At 28.7% G+C, this 18,312-nt stretch overlaps 1 protein-coding gene across 1 annotated transcript; it reads left to right on the top strand.

The window, feature by feature from the left end:
• Positions 1-387: 387 nt before the first annotated feature.
• On the top strand, positions 388-2,273 carry LOC136086366 (general transcription factor II-I repeat domain-containing protein 2B-like). The gene is made up of 2 exons (XM_065808662.1): positions 388-742; positions 796-2,273. Exons 1-2 carry the CDS (start codon positions 388-390, stop codon positions 2,271-2,273), a joined length of 1,833 nt encoding a protein of 610 aa, XP_065664734.1.
• Positions 2,274-18,312: the final 16,039 nt, after the last annotated feature.

Genomic DNA, 18,312 nt, shown 5'->3' with positions numbered 1-18,312 from the left:
TATATATATTCTTTAATGTGTCTATTTTTTCCAATTTTTCAAAAATGAAAGAGAAAAATAATCGTTTTTGAAATTTTTTTGCACATATTTTAATGTACTATACGCCTATTTGCCAATTTTTTCAAAAATGAAAAAGAAACATCGTTGATGCGATGGTGCTTCGAATGCAAAATACAAAAGCAAAATTATATTTGAACAATTATTCGAGTTTATATTATATACAACAAACTTATTTAATTATTATTTATTTTGACTTGTTTGTAATTGTAATTTAATTTTAGCTTTTTTGATATATTAAGACTGGTAAGTTAATTATTATTTATTTTAGCTTTAGTATTCAATTATACTTTTTAATTTTTTTTAACGCATTAAAACAGGTAGATCAAAATGAGCACCAAAAAAAGAAAAGTTGCGGATGAAAATAGAAGATTAAATAAACAATGGCCTGAAAAATATGCAGATATAGAAAGTGATGGTAATCCTCTATGTTTAATATGTTCTGTGAAACTTCAGAAAAATAAATCAAGCAATGTTGAACGACATTTTGAAGGAAAACATAAAGAATTTGCCCAAAATTATCTCGAAGGTGAATGCAGAAAAAAAGCTATTAATGAATTGCAAAGAAAACAATTAATTCAACAAAATTGCTTTTCAAATTATATTCATTCCGGATCGACCACAACTGAAGCAAGCTTCGCATTATCATTTCAAATTGCAAAAGCTGGTAAACCATTTACAAATGGTGAGTCATATATACTGTTTCTGGAATTCTATATAATGATTTTAAAAACAAAGATTTAATACTATCAAAGATTAAAGATATACCACTCTCGGCTAGAACCGTGAAGGAACGAATTCTGAATATTGCAGAAGAGGTTTCAAACATGAAAATTGAAAATATTAAACGGCTGAATTTTTGTCCCTGGCTATTGATTATGATGGCTGTTGTAATGGTCAAATACTTAACAGCTTCCGGTGTACAAGAGAAACTTCTTGAATTGTTGCCTATGAAGGGACAAATGAGAGGGGAAGATATCGCAGAATCAGTTTTGAAATGTTTGGAAACAAAAAATATAAACATTGAGCGTATAGTATCCGTTGCAACTGATAGAGCACCTGCTATGATTGCAAAAAGCAAAGGCTTTATCAAACTATTTTCCAGTCATATTTCTCATAAAATTATTTCATTTCATTGTATCTTACATCAGGAAGCTTTGGTTGCAAAATCTTTAAGAGCAATACCACAGCTGAAAAATGCAATGGAAGTCATTGTGCCCATAGTAAATTTCATCCGAGCAAAATCGTTAAATCATAAAATCTTTACAGCATTGTTAGAAGAATTGGATTTTATACATAAAGAACTAGTTACATTCACAGCTGTACGTTGGTTGTCAAGAGGAAAAACTTTTTCTGAATGCTTAAGTGAAATAACTAAATTTTTAGCTGTTAGAAATTATAATGAAGAACATTGCAAACTATTAAAGAATTCAGAATGGCTGCAGAAGTTTTACTTTTTGCTTGATATGACAGAACGTTTTAAAAAACTTAATCTGGAGATGCAAGGAAAAAGAATTATATCTGCCCAGCTACTGGAAGAACTGAGTACTTTTGAACAAAAATTAGATTTATTTTTAGACGATATTTCAGGAGACCAATTTATATATTTTAATAGTTTACGAAACTTCAGGATGAAAATAATTTCAGAAGCAGAAAAGGTTAATCGTAAACAATTTTTTGAGATAATAACTACAATTGTTCACCAATTTGCAAGCAGATTTCATGATTTCAGAAAATATCAGGAAACATTAAAGTTTGTAATGCTGCCATTAAAATGCAATTTGACATTGATGGATTTTAATGCATTTCCTGAAATAAATATTGCAGATTTACACTTGGAGCTTGTCGAGATTCGGAATAAAAGTATCTGGGCTGATAAATTTGAAGCAATGCTTGCACATATCGCCATTTATGAAGAAAACATGAAAGATACGCCACAGGATATTATAATATCCGGAATATATATATTCCGATGCTGGACTTCACTGCCAAATACTTATATAAATTCCAAAACACTTGCTTTTGGTCTATTAAGCATTTTTAGTTCAACGTATAATTGTGAACAATTTTTTTCATCGATGAATTTTATTAAAAATAAATACCAAAGTAGGTTAACAGATGAAAGTACGCAGGCTCTACTACAGTTGCATTCAACGAAATATCGGCTAAATTTAACCAAATTATCAAAAAAAGTTCAAATCCAGAAATCACATTAAACTTCATTTCACCAATGATAATTGTTATTAACTATCCCAGTGGGCACAGTACGTTTTTAAAACGTTATTTGGACGTTTTTATTAGGTTTAAACCTTATAAAAACGTCTAAAAAACGTTTTAAAAACGTACCGTGCCCACTGGGATAGCTTTTTCTATCTTTTTAATATAATATGTGAAATTCGTTTTATGATTTCAAGTAAATAAAAAAAAATTTTAAATTTTGTATTTTTGTGGCTCTTTATTACTAATTTGTATTTTAAGCCGTTATGGCTCTTAGGTTAAAAAAGGTTCCCGACCCATGATATATATATATATATATATATATATATATATATATATATATATATATATATATATATATATATATATATATATATATATATATATATATATATATATATATATATATATATATATATATATATATATATATATATATATATATATATATATATATATATATATATATATATATATATGTATATATATATATATATTAATTTTTTTTTTTTTTTTTGTTCTTTATTACATTTTAAACAACATGTCGTTATAAAATATAAAGTTTACAAGATTACAAGATAAGAATAATAGGTTAACAATAATAAAAAATTTACAAAATTAGATCGATAAAAATAAATGAAAGAACGAGGGAGCTCGTAGAAGACCGTTAGGTCTTGTCGTCGAGAACCACTAACATAAACGTGATAATTTCTCGTAATATTCGTAAAAGATAAACAAGACATTTACAAATTTTTTTTTTACGCAAAAATTCGTTAAAATTATTAAAATTTTATGTATATACTATATATCAAAAAAAATAAAATGCATAAAAATCTTAGTATATATATAAGTTTTTTTATATTTATACTAGGGTTGTTCGCCCTACAAAAACTTACGAAAATTTCGCATTTTTATCTTTCGTATTTCAAGTTGCTATTGCGGAAGTTGTTCTTGCGAAAATTCACCTTCTGTAATGCGTTATACGAAAAAATTAAATAATAGTTATTCCGTAATAACTCTTTACGAAAAGAAACTTGCGAAAGAGTACTTACGAAACAGTTCTTTACGGACGGAGCGTTTTGGAATGAGCGCTTACGGAATAGACTAGAAAGCATTCATTAAACTATTATACAAAAAAATATTACTTATTATTTAAATAAAATAATGTTGTTAAATGATTCTTCAATAGTTTTTACATATATATCTATATATCTTTATCTATATAAATATATACAGTGCTTCCAGAAAGTATTAACGCACTCGTAATTTTTTTATTATAGACAACTTCAAATCAATATAAATTGTAAAGTAATTTTAATTTTGAACTAGTTTTTTTTTAAATGAAAGGTAAAACCAATTTAACTTAAATATAAGGTCAAATATTGTCAACCTGCTTGTTTTTTTTATGAGTTAATTAGAAGTTTAATGACTATTTGGAAAAATGTCTGAAATTAAGCGTGCAAAAGTATTATGCACTTATTTAAAATGTATTAGCACACTCGTTTAATTCTTTTGAGAAAAAATTTTTTGGTTAATTTTTGTTAAAAACTCTCTGCTGATTAATAATGGTCAATAAAAAATATAAGAAGAATAAATTGAAGTGGCGGAAATATCATTTGAAATACAGTTAGCTAAAACTTTAAAATTGTAACAACAAAAATATGGGTTAAAGGAGTATGTCAATTGAAACAAAGTGGCAAGTTGTTGGCCAGAACAAAAGAGGTCTCAGCAATCGAGAAATCGGACGTCAACTTGAAATCAGTGAATGCAGCGTTAGAACAACGCTAAAAAATTATAATGAGTTTGGAACAGTCAAAGACAAAAAAATGCCAGAAAAGGACGAAAATAAAGCAATTATGCTCGCTAGACGCAACCCAAACATGAGCATAGCCGAAATTGCCTCAGGCCTGAATACAGTGTTGGGTGCACATCAAGTTAGCCGATCAACAATTAGCAAGCTAATGAATAAAAAACATTTCAATTCATACCTTGCAATAAAGAAGCCACTATAAAGTATCAAAGACCGTCTCAAGCGAAGAAAATGGGGTAAAGAGAGAGCTGCATAGACTGTAGCAATGGAGAAAAGTAATTTTCTCGCACGAGTCAAATTTTGAACTTATTAATCGCAAGAAAAGAGTTGCCGTGAAGAGATACAAAAACGAAAAATATATTCCTCGTTTTATTATGCCAAGAGTTCAAGGAGGAGGAGGTTCAATTGGCATTTGAGGCTGCATTGCTGGATCTAGCAAAGGACTGGCGCATCTTTACACTGATCGCCTTAATCAACTTTGATATAGAGAGATATTAGAAGATTATTTAAAGCCATCAATGGACGTTTTTAAGGGTGACTCCACATGGCAATTTCAACAAGATAACGCTCCTTGCCACACACCACGCTCAATGAAGCAATACATGGAAGAAAAACGGTTGAATCTAATGCCTTGGCCCGCTCGCTGATCTGATTTAAATCCTATTGAGAATCTTTGGAGTTGGATGGACTGCAAATTACAAAAAAGCAAGCCCACTAACTTGATGCTGTTTAAAACAAAAATGCAAGAGTTGTGAATTACCTTGCCACAAGAATTAACAGAAAAATTATAGATTCTATGCCGCGTAGAGTCTTGGTATGCCCTAAAAACAAAGGTGGTCGCATAAAATATTAAACTTTCTTAAAATCTTTGAAAAACTGTAGGTGCGCTAATACTTTTGCGCATTTTTTTAATATCGTTTTTATCACTCTTATTGTATTCTAATTCAATTCAAGATAATAATAAAGAAATATATTTTTATATATTTGACAATAAGTATTTCTGCTTTATTTTATGAATAAGTTAAAAAAAAATATCAATCAGCCTTCTATTGTTTTTGAATTACACTCATTTGAAGTTCACTTAGGTAAAAAAAATATGAGTGCGTTAATATTTAAATTTAAACTAAAATTCAATTATATAAAATAGGCCTCAGAATTTATCAACTTTTTTGTTTGTTTGTTTGTTTTTTCATTATTTCAGTTATGGTGTTTCCTCTAATCTTAAAAGTTATTGCTGAAATCTTAGTTCTTCAACATTTTACTTAACTATTAATGAGTTGTTATTTATTTTACTTTTAATTAAATTGGTTTTAAAATATACATTAGGCCATCCCATAATTTTTTTTTGACAACCAAGTTAGATGCGGAGTTGCTAATGAGTGGCGTAGAGGTCATATTTATATGTCAAATTTTTTTATTTTTTCCTGTTAGAAGTATTCGCGCCGGTCGTTCGAAGTTTCACACTAGGCAATATTTGACCAAAATTGAGCAGTTTTCAACACAACGGCGCGAATCGATTCTGATGTCAAATCCAGTTAATTTTTTCATTTACAGCATTGGCCAAAAATTAAAGACCACTCTTTTTTTTTCAAAATTTTTTTTTTAATCTTAGTATAATTTTATTTTGGAAAAAGGTATCAAAAAAAGAAAAACATTTTTAGAAAGAATTTTTATTGTATTTTATATTTATTATAAAAGAATTTATAATTTTTTTACAAAATAATGTTAAAAAATTAAAAAACTGACTAGTAAAAAATATAAATGGGAAAAAAAATTGGACAAAATTTTAAGACCAGTTTCAAAAATATTTCAAAAAGCAATAAAAAAATAATTTAGAAACGTGTTGTTCCTCCATTTGTTTTCAAGCACTCTTGTACTCGTTCTGGCATTGAATTCATTAAAGTTTTGATTACTTCATCAGGCACATTTTTCAAATGATGAGAGATAGAAGATTTCAAATCTTCCAAATTGTAAAGTTGTTCTTTAACAAGCTTGTGATCAAGCCACGACCATAAATTCTCTATTGGATTCAAGTCTGGACCATTGGCAGGCCATGGAAGCACTTGAATTTTATTAGAATTGAACCAATCACTAACAACATGCGCTTTATGACACGGCGCATTATCTTGCTGGAAAATAAATCCATCTTGCAACTGCCATAAATCAATGCTAGGAATAAGCGAGTTTTCCAAAATGTACCTTTCTTTGTTGAGTCTACCATCGAATAAATGAAAAACGTCAACTCCACAGGCACTCATACAGGCCCAAATGCCTATTGAACCACTGCCTTGTTTTGTTCGTTTCAAAATGCACGATTCATCGAACCGTTCGCTTGGAAGTCTACGCAACATTACGCGACCTTTTCTGTTGTCTACCTCAACGTTCATTTCATCACTAAAGACCACACGGCTCCACTGATCTGTTGACCAATTTTTATGTAGTTTGCACCACTCTTTCCTGGCAAATTTTTGTTTTTTATTTAAGCGTGGTTTTGTTTTGCAGCACGCCATAAATAATATAAATTGTGGAGGACCCTTCGCACAGTTCCAGGGCTTGCTTTCAGACCATTTGACAGTGTCCATTTTGTAGACAAGTATGTAGATGATGCTTGTCTGTTTTCTTTCATTAATCTCACTAACAAGCGAACATCACGGTCATTTGAAATTTTATTGCGTCCAGTCCTATGATAATCATTAATTGACCGGGTCTCTTTGTATCGTTGAATTATGTTAATAATGCAAGAGTGAGATCTTCCGAGCTTTTCTGCTATTTGTCTGATGCTATAGTCTTCTTCCTTTAATACAAGAGCCGCGTATCTGTCTTTTTCTTCGATCTTTGCACGCATTTTTGGAATATTTTTATATCCTTATTGCAATTCAAAAAATAAATGTTTATTTGATATCGAAACTCAGGTTTCGACATTTTATTTTATAGCCAACGTAATAAGCAATTAAGACAGTTAAAAAAAATAATGGATTATTATTTTTAATAAGTGCAAGTTAAAGATTTGAAAGTGGTCGTTAAATTTTGTCCAATTTATTTAAAGAAGATTTATAAGTACTCATCAGTTTTTTAATAAGTTAAACGCTATTTAATTAGAATTAGATTTAAAAAATTATACCACTTTAATCCGTATGTTTTAATTAACAAGATATTGATTTAACAAGATAAAATTTAATATGTCAATTAGAATCTTCTTAATTTTAATTTAAAGATTAAGAAACCAACTAAAAAACGAGTGGTCTTCATGTGTTCCTATACCAAAAAAAACACTGTGCTTTTCGAGTAAAGAAATATATAATGCCTACCGTTCACTGATTTTGATAGAAAAATCAAGATTTGTGTTATTTCAAAGTGCCTTTTTGTTGATCTATGATGTCATTTTCAGCCATGGTACAATATTCATTTTTTTTTCTTCTTATTGGTATCAAATGATAATGTTTTTAAAAAAGTTACTTTTATTGGAAACTAAGATTAAACAAAGTCAAACTCAAAATGGTTACCCTCAAAAGATTTGTTATAGGACTTTAAATATTTTGCTGTAGATTTAACTAGATCAGAATGTGTTGATGTATTTCAGAAAATATCTACTTAGATTTTGTGTGTGTTATTTTAAATTCTCATTAAATTTTAAGTGCTCATCATAGAGCACCGCGGGAATATTTTTTACTAGTAAATGTCGTTTATATGACTAAACCGGCATCAATCCTCGGACCTCCGATATCAAAGTAAGAACTCTAAGTACTCCCATAACTGCTATTATATTTATTATATATATATATATATATATATATATATATATATATATATATATATATATATATATATATATATAATAAATTCTTTCATTTAAGACAAATATCTCTAGAAAATACATAATTTAAATTTTTTTTTAATTCATTTTCAAGGTTTAGTGTCTACAGTAAGGTGATTCAAATTATTAGAAATATTGGAAAGGTTTTGAATTATCAACTCACAGCCAGTAGCGAGGGAACAAGCGTTGTAACTGACTCCTTGTATTCATTCTTCGTCTTTTGAAATGGCTTTTTCCAAGAGTTTTTCATTTGGAGAAGGTTCTGAAGTTTTTCTTCGCTCTTCGCACGCTCTACATTATTTTGAATGAGTTTTACTGCACGTTCTGATGAGTCGTTAACAACTTCGACAGATTTTACGAAGCTTTGAAACTCATTGTATCTTGGAAATTCTTTCCAAAAAATCTGAGGGAGTTTCATCCATAGACATTTTTCAGAAGTATGACCTATGATATCAAAAATTAATCAGGAATCTGGCAAAATATATGATTCAAGACCTGGTGGTTGATCTATATTAAACAGAAAACTGCTATCAGAAGGGATTTTAGGTTTGGTTCTACCCGTTCTTACATTTTTAACGCCAATCCGTTGGGTTGAATAAAGAACCTTTGCCATCTTTTCCATTTCGATGTAGTGATCTTTATTAGAACATGCTAGCGCCAGCACCGTGGTTGATGGATCCAAATACCACATATGATTTCGCCATGATTTTAATACCACTTCTGCGGCAGGCTCATATGCATTGTAATGGCACATCTGCCAATAGTTTTGTTGATCCTAAGAGTGTGAGTTAAAAATAATGCAATATAAATAGTAAGTAAGGTTGATAATGACACGTCTAACATCTAATGTAATAAGTGTCCTTTATTTATGTCATTATTCTAAAATAATTTAGCTTTTTTTGAAACAAATTATTCTTAAATTACGAGACTAATATATAAATATATAGGAAAATAAGTTTTACTTTAAAAGCTGCAGAATCAGAAAACTCGCAGGTCAAAAACCACGATGCCCAGAAAGGAGAAATGTAATCAGCCATTCTGTTGATCTCTTTGACAATTTCATCACTCAGAAAAAGAACCTGTATGATCTTAGGGAGAAGCAAATTGAACTTCATAAAGTACAATGCCTTTGCCATGAATCTGGCGTGTGAAATAGCTCCGGTTATGTGAATTTTATACCTAACTGTCTGATCTTCTTCAAGGAACATAACTACAAGCTCTGCCAGTTCACAATAATCTTTGCGCTTCTCAAAAGTCTAAATGTATATAATTTACAATTTAATAGGAAACTTTTATGTTTCTTCTTTCTATTTTGGAATAAATTTATTTTAAAGTAATATATTTCTTTATTTTAACCTTACCTGACTATTTCTTAACTTGTTTTTATCTATCAGGTCCTTGCAAGTTTAGAGCGCCAATAGAGTCTGCTTCTCCAACCAGGTACCCTTAACATTCTAGTGATTATATTTCAACAGCATCTTCTCGTTGTTTGGATCAATACCATGCCAGTTCTGCTTTAGAGATTTAAATAGTTGATTCTCCGGTCCAACAGATTTGTTTACTGCAACTTTATTGCAAAAGTGTTTTATATGGAGCTCTCCTACATGATGGCGGCAGGCTAACATGAGCAATGGTCGGCCATGAAAATTAGCTAATCTTGCACAAGCTCCTTTTAAATAGCCAGTGTTTGAAGCGGTGGTATCAAAACAAACTCCGTGGATGAACTGCCCTAGATCAAAAGAATCTAATAGATTTTGAATTGCTGTGAACTGAGCCTCACCACTGCCGTGTTCCAACCCTGGAGCGCCGAACAGATGGGACTGATTGTCATGCCTTATAAGCACACAAATTCGGTCTTTTGTCTCATCTATGCTACCCGTATAATCTTTGATAATTTTACCATCAAGATGCACAATGATGGGTTTGTCGCTCTTCTTAACCATAGTGGTTATGTTTGCTCTAAGAACACCAGCATCTTTTCTTATTATTGTATCAAAAATCCTGTGAGTTGACCTGTGGAACTATGTAACGTTTTCTATATCCCCACCGGCATTGCAAAGATGTTGCCTGGTTAGTAGATATTCCCATCCCAATAGCAGTTCTGGCAGTTTTTGAAAAATGTATTTTGGTATCTTTAGAGTCATATTTTTAACTGTCTTCTTCTTTGATGCGTTACCAATCTTAAAATCATCTTCGGAACATGCATCATTAGAGTCATCAGTCATCATTTCACTTTCAGAGGAAAATCCGGATAAATCATGGAAAGTTTTTTTATCTATTCCAGAGGTTTTAGAGTTATTTCTTGATGCATATCTATTACTAACATCTACAAACCGACCGTCCTACGCTCCAATCGCCATCTTTCTGCAATTTAGCTGGTCCCGTATGAAGGTTAAATCTTCAATCTTATCTGCTACCAGTCTTAGCCTATCAGTCTTTAAACTATGTTCAAGAAGCGTAATGTCTTCTCCAGCCCAAAATAATCCTTTAAATTTAATTTTATTAGGTAAGAACAAGAAAAAGCAAACTATTTACTTCACGATAAATTAGCTTAGTACTGGCTGTTTGACTAGAAAATGTTAAAATTTAATATTTATCCCCTACCTGTCATTGATTTCTCAAATTTAATTCTTGTCTCAAGATAACCAATTCCAATTTTTTTCTGGGATTTCTTCAATACAATGTACTTTTCTACATATTTCTTGACATGATACATCATCCTTTTGTCACTGATGAATTTGAAGCCAGTCTTTCTCCAAGGAATTAAGATTCCGGAAAGGATACAACTGACATTCCAAAATTCATTGTTTGTTATGCATTTTAATCTATGAAGAACTTACGTAAATTAAAAACATAACTTATTAAATTGTCTTTACTATATTTGACATAAAATATGAAATAACGTTATCTATTGATTTCTAAAGCTAAAAGCTTACTGGAAAGTTTTGGACATTAAAGGACAAGCGACGAGATCCTTCAGTGTTTTCTTTGGAAATTGTTCTCTTCAAAATAAGTAGCATTGGTAAACGTGAATCCCAAGGGGCAGCTGGTTTGTTTAAACATTTTCATAATTTGTATGAAGTTTAAAATTTTTTAAAAGTTTATTTAAAATATTATAAATGTTTAAATAACCTAATTTATTTAACTATAATTGTAAAATATAACATACATTATGTTATGTTGTTATAATAAACTTACATGAGGTGGAAATAATATATTTTTTAAAATTAAAAATTGTTAAGTAGCTCGATAAACAGTTGTTTTCTAAACTGCGCTTTTTTTAAATATTACCCGATTTTTGCGTTTCTAAAGTACCACCTGGTAACAAATATGATAATAATAAAAATGCGCACAATCGGTATGGATAAAAACCTCCATTCTTTGTATTGACGCAATTAAATTGTTAAAGGTTTATAAATTTCTATTCGCGCTGATCATTTGAAAATGCCCATAAAAACTCAAAAAATGTAAAAAAGTTAAACTTTAAATTATGGCGCGAGTATAAATACTCATCCAGAATCAAAAAAAAAATTCATTAACAAACCAATACCTTAGGAACATTTTGAGACACTCCGTGAAATAAAATTCGTTCATGAGGGTCAAAATGGGATGGCCTAATATACATATATAAAACGGGTTTTTTAAATTAAGTACTCTTTTATTTTGAATTTTTTGTTCTTTATTTAAATATTACTTTATTACAAATTGTTATAAATTTTATCATCATATTTTTCAACAAATACTTTGTATAATATACGTATATAGTGTGGCTCTTGAAAATACGTGCTCTTTAATTAATTAATTAATTTTTTGTTTTTCTTTTTTACTTTTCTTTCAGTTTTTCTTATTTACTTGTTTATTACTCTTAACAAGAATATTGTTCTTGAAGTGTTTCATAAACTAATTGTTATTTATTTTTACATTTTTACATTATTAATTGTTATTTATTTTTACATTTGTTATAATTTTTAATAAATAGTTTGTAAAGTACAAATATATCATACGGCTATTGTAAATACGTACGATTCGGGCTTGGTGATAAGACAAAAAAATGTCTTCTCCTTGCCCCGCCAGTTTTTTTATTTATAAACCTTGTAAATTGTAATAGTAATTAAACGGCGAAATAAATAAATAAATAAACGTTGGGATGTTGAAAATTGCGGGGGAGGGGAGGATCAAAATTAAAGCGTACGTACTTTATGGAGTAGTTTTTTAGGATTGATTACTTAAATTATGTCTTTTTTTGATTTCAACAAAAGCATTGTTTCCCAATCACGCAATTTTATTCGTATAAAACCGTCTCTTTTTTTCCATTACCCTACTGACTCAGGGACTAATTAACTGCCCTCTCACAACTTTGGGTAAGTAATGAATATTGTTCGGCCGTGGTGCAGTAGTTAGAACGCTTGCTTTATAAGCAGGAGATGCAGGTTCGAAACGAGCTCTGGAAATATTTTCGCGTCAAGGTAAGGAAGTAGGCGTAAACTTCCTGGTTAAATGCACTTCCGCGGTGCTCGGTGACAAGACCGTTAGGACTTCTTTGGGCACCTAATGAATATATATATATATATATATATATATATATATATATATATATATATATATATATATATATATATATATATATATATACTATATATATATATATATATATATATATATATATATATATATATATATATATATATATATATATATATATATATATATATATATATAAATAAAGAAAGGAACAGGATAAAAGCTGCCTTTGAGTTAAACTAACGACAAGTTTACAGTAAAAATTAGTACGAAAATGACCTCTTTTTTTTAACTCATTCAAAACAACTCAATATTTGGAATAAAAAACTCTTTCATTAAAATTTAAGATTTAGTTATTTAATGTTAACATGTTAGTAAAAGTTTAATTTTTTTTTTTTAATTATTATAAGACAATTATTACGTTATTAAGATAATTATTGCGTTATTAAGATAATTATTTGACAAATATAATAAAAGTGTTGCTAAAATCAATGTATAAAAATCGTTTATATTATTAATAGTTAATTAAAAGTTGAAATTAATATTTCTGTATAATATTAACCTTTATAAAATTAAGCATGCTCAAAAGCATGGGATGTAACCGGTTTCTTTGTTCATCTTGTATAATTCCTAATACACTAAATAAACTTTCGGATGCAACTGAAGTTGCACTTAAGCACAAAATCATTTTACAAGCTAGCGTTATAAGTTTATAGATGTCACCTTCTGTTTGATAAAAAGCCATACAGTCGTTTTCTGCTATAGCTAATTTGTTTCTCTTATTAACTATCATGAAATGACCATCATACTTTTCGAATTCCAAGTTTATTTGATGAATTTAATCCATAAGCAGATTTGTACATAGTTTTATGAAAAATTTATCCGTTAATTGTAAAATAAAAGTAGTATTTTTATGTCTTGGTGCATTTATATTACTCGCATTATTTGACAATTGGTTTGATGGAATTAATGGTGTTAAATGAATGACATTTTGCGATAACAAAATAACTTTTTGCATCTGCAGTGTTAATATTTTTTTAATAAAACTTTTTGCTCGAATTATTATACCAAGACGTTGGGTTATATCTTTTACAAATTCAAATTTTTTATATCGAAAATCAAGATAAGTAGCTGCTACAAAAATATCATCAGTTTATAAATATAATTTAGTTTATAAATATAATTTATATAAAAAATATAATTTAGGCAACATTAAAAGAATTTTAACTAAAATTTTAATGCTTCTGTTAGATCTGTAGAGAACTCCATATTCGTTATTTTACTATTCAATAAACTGTAAACAGCTGAAAATAATAAAGAAACTCTAGGATAATTTCGACCACTTAAGCTTATTGTCAAATCTTTTAGTGATTCAAACAAATTGCAAAAATCATTTATTATTATAAACTTGTCATCTGAAGGCACATATTGAAATTTGCATTCAGTACCATTTTCATATTTCATAGATAATAAAGCATCTTTATTTGAAAAAATTGAATCAAGCATATCATATGTTAATTCCATCTTGTTTTAACATCTTGCACTAATTTTATCTATACGTCATGTTGTAATATATCTTGTTTTTCTTTAAGTCTTTTCGTTAATCCTATATTTTAATTCTAACTTCAAACTTAAGTATGTTCATGTCTATGACAAATTAGGAGACTTTGCAAATAATCGGGAAGATGGAGGTCTGGGAACAAAAATACTCTAAAATTGCCACCACCACCCCCCCTCTCTTCAAAGGTGAGGGCAGTTATGTACTAAAATTTTCAACTTTACTATTTTATACTAAATTTAAATTCATCTACAGGTTTTAAATTTCATTTAATAAGTTTGTTAATTACAAAAGTTATTTACCATGCAAATTTACAACCACAGATTTTAGAGAAAGGAGGGGAGGAAGAGGGGGGGAGGGGGGGAGGGGATTGAAAAGTTTGCATGGTAATAATTTATGTAATTTACAATTTTTTTTAATGAAATTTAAAACCCGTCGATGAATTTAAATTTAGTATAAAATTGTAAAGTTAAAAAACTTTAGGGTATTTTTGTTCCCAGGCCTCCATCATCATGATTTTTTGCAAAGCCTCGTCATTTGTTATAGACATGAACATACCGTAACACGGGGTTACTTTATGCCTTGCGGTCCTACTTGAATCCACTTACAGAAAATTTGAGTTTCATGCCTCTCTTGTTCAAACGTTTAAAAAGTGGTGCGTTTTTTTCTATTTTTTAATTTATATATGATTAATTCTGTTATGAAACCATATTGCTTTTGCCGCACACTAAATAATTTAACTTTAAGTTGGATGTCAAAAATGAATTGAATTTGCTAGTGAAATTCACTTGGCAGAACATTTATGTGGTTTGTTATTATTGCACACTCTACAGAGATAAAAAATCTCTGAGTTTGCTAGATTAACACTTTGGTAAGAAGATTAGAATTTTTTTTGAACTATTTTTTATTTAGCTGTGAGAAAAAAAAACTAATCACATCTAAACTAGTTTTTATGTAAAATTGGGGTTACTTTAATCCGGACTTAAAGTCACCCCATATCATTTATTAAATCTCCAATCATTTTATTTATATTAAATAAATATACTTTTTATTTATTTATTTTGGTGGTATGATTTATTTCTTTATTAAATGTATTATTATCATTATTATAATAACAAATACAATAAAGTTAAAGTCATTAACATTTAATATAATATATATTAATAATATATATAATATTATATGTTAATGACTTTTTTGTTGTTGTTGTTTGTCTGTTTATGAATTATGTTAAGTTTCTGCTTTGAATTAGTTTTTACTTACTATTGGCAATATTCATTGCTCTTTACAAAAGTTCCTTTACATTTTTTATTATTAATAGTATTGTAATAATTTTACAAAAACTGTATTTTATACTGTAAACAGTATTTTTGTTGTTGGTAAAATATATTGATTGATTTTTATTTCCGCTTATGAAAATGTCAAGAATGTATTCTAGGAGACCGGGCTCCAGAAAATATGTAGATTATTCTCAAGAGCTGCTCCAACAGTGCCTTAATGCTATTAATGAAAGCAGAATGAGTCAGAGAGTAGCATCTAAACATTATGACATATCTAGAACTACTATCCAAAGTAAACTAAAGCTAAAACAAAATGGACAACCATGACATCCTACAACATTTACTGCTTTGGAAGAATCTGCTTTTGGAAGAATCTGCAAAAAAATTTATTTGTCGTAGAGGTTGTAATCCTGAAAGAGTAATGAACTCATCAAAGTCCAATATTTTAGTCATGTTTTGCGGCAACGCTGCTGGATATACAATACTAACTTATGTTTTCTACAAATCAAAAAGTCTGTGGTTAACGTTGACTGAAAACGGTCCCTATGGAACTAGGTACAATTGCACAAAACATGAATGGTTAGATAGTGTCACATTTGAGGAGTGAATTACTGCTCACCTGCTTCCTATACTGAAAAAAATAACTGGAAAAAAAGTTCTCATTGGGGATAATTTATCATCACACATTAGTCAGAATGTTTTAAAACTGTGTCAAGTAAATAACATAGTATTTGTGTGTTTACCTCCTAACACGTCATTTGAAACAGCCTCTAGATGTTGTCTATTTTAGGCCGGTAAAAAGTAAATGGAAAACTGTTTTGAATTCATGGAAACAATCACCTGCAAGTAAAAAATTAACAACACTTCCAAAAGGATGCTTTCCATCACTACTAAAAAAAGTACTGGAAATAATAAAAGACACTTCAAGTGAAAATTTAATATCAGGTTTTGCTAAGTGTGGAATTTATCCTTGCAATAAAGAACCTCTTATTATTCGGTTGCCACTGCAGGATCAATCATCTGCTGATCTATACCTTGTTTCACAAGCATTTATCAGTCATTTGAACGACAATCGTGCAGATCTTGGAACTTCAATATTAAAGCGCAAAAAGAAACTAAATGTTCCACCAGGAAAAGGAATCTGCCCTGACTCAGAAGAATAAAAAGTTATACAAATCAAAAATGCCCTAGAAGCGCCCCAAAAACAAAAAAAAATTAAACGTGATATCTTTAGTGCAACATCTAACAGTAAATATAAGTCTAGGCTACGTACCCTTTTTTAAACATTAAATATTTATATAGAGTTGTTACCTACCTACCAATTTAGTTATTTTTTTGTTATAAACAGTTAATTTTCTGTTATAGAACAGAAAAAAATTAATACAAGATTCAAAGTTTTCTGTTTAATTTCTATTTTTCTTTTGCTTTAAATTGATCTGAGGACAATTATTTAAACAAAACAGAAGTATTTCTTGATGTAAATTTTAGGTAAGTATTTGCTTTAACATTATGAAGGTATTTATTTGAGTAATTTGTCAGTAAATGAAACAAAACAGCGCAAAAAGTATACATGGCTTAAAGAAACACCATCCCAGGGTAACATTATGCCACATTTTGAAAAACTAAAAAGTATATCTGTTAATAATTCATTTTATAAATCAATAAGCTCGAATTAAAGGTTGATATCTTTAAAAATATTTTTAATTAAAAAAAATTGAAAAAACTTTTGAATAGAGCAAAATTGATCGTTAAATCTAAAAATTGCAATAAAGTGGATTAAAGTAACCCCATGTTACGGTACTTAAGTTTGGAGTTAGCACAATACGTGAAGTTTCATATCTGAAATATCAAAAAATATTGGGTGACTCTGTAAAAAAAATGTATATATATATATATATATATATATATATATATATATATATATATATATATATATATATATATATATATATATATGTATATATATATATACATATATATACATATATACCTATATATATTTGTAATATTCTGAGCCAACGACACTGAAGCACGTGCTTTCCCCCACCTTTTTTTTTAGATCACCTTTTTTTTTCCTCAGAAATTCTATAGCATCTTCCCCCCCCCTCCTCCCGTTGGCCCTGATATTATCATTATTTCATATAGAGATATTGAATAATAAAAAATAATGGACTAAATAATATAATCAATAATTTATGCTTCAACAATATCAAAAACATTAATTCTGAAAAACTTGTATAAAATAATTACCTTCACTATGTCTAAATAAATCAACTAATGATTTGCACTTTGCAATCAAGCTATTACGTTTATCTTTAAGTAAATTAATTTCTTCATATTTTTGAGTTTCAGCTTTTGTTATCTCGATTGTTCGTAATTCGTCATCTTTATTAATTTTTTTTATATTTATAATATTTCTCCCTATAACATTATAATATTTATTTATAACAACAGTAAACATAATATTAAAAATAATTTTAAAAAGTACATATCCTTACAGTTGGAATATCGTCTGATATTAAATTTATTTAAAAAATTTATTTAAAAACTGCGCATGAATTTATTTTATGACCAACGCATGGAAAATATTTTAATAGAGGATCTAAATCTGTTAAAGCTTTTTTCATATTAAATCTAGAGTCTGCTACAGCATATAGAGTCTAAATTAAAAAAAAAAAACTTTGTATAATCCATACCCTCTTGTTATATATTTGAAAAAAATGCAGGTTTCTACAAGCCTTGACTACATTTGCAATCTGTGGGTTAATTTTTTATAATTTTGTACCTTATTTTTGATATTCCATTCTTGTAATATTTCATTGATTTTTGAAGTGATTTATGGAGATTTATGTGATTCGGTCAAGTGATATAAACCCAGAACTCGACTACAAAGACGATAATTTTTATCAACATAATGAAAAGTTGCACTTAAATAGGCTTCTTGCGAAATTGAAGTCCAAATATTGTGTGTGAGCGAACTATATAATAAATCGTTCATATCTTTTTGTATATTCATCTTTACTCTTTCATACTTAAAACAACATAGTTATATATA

Source organism: Hydra vulgaris, chromosome 10 (genome assembly GCF_038396675.1).
Source record: "Hydra vulgaris chromosome 10, alternate assembly HydraT2T_AEP".
NCBI lineage: Eukaryota > Metazoa > Cnidaria > Hydrozoa > Anthoathecata > Hydridae > Hydra > Hydra vulgaris.
The sequence above is the reverse complement of the archived record's forward strand: the minus strand, read 5'-3'. Positions and strand labels throughout refer to the sequence as shown.

Coding starts and splice junctions, on each gene's coding strand:
- LOC136086366 (XM_065808662.1), top strand. CDS start 388: ATGAGCACCAAAAAAAGAAAAGTTGCGGATGAAAATAGAAGATTAAAT. Junction 743..795: donor TGGTAAACCATTTACAAATG/GTGAGTCATATA, acceptor TTAAAAACAAAG/ATTTAATACTATCAAAGATT.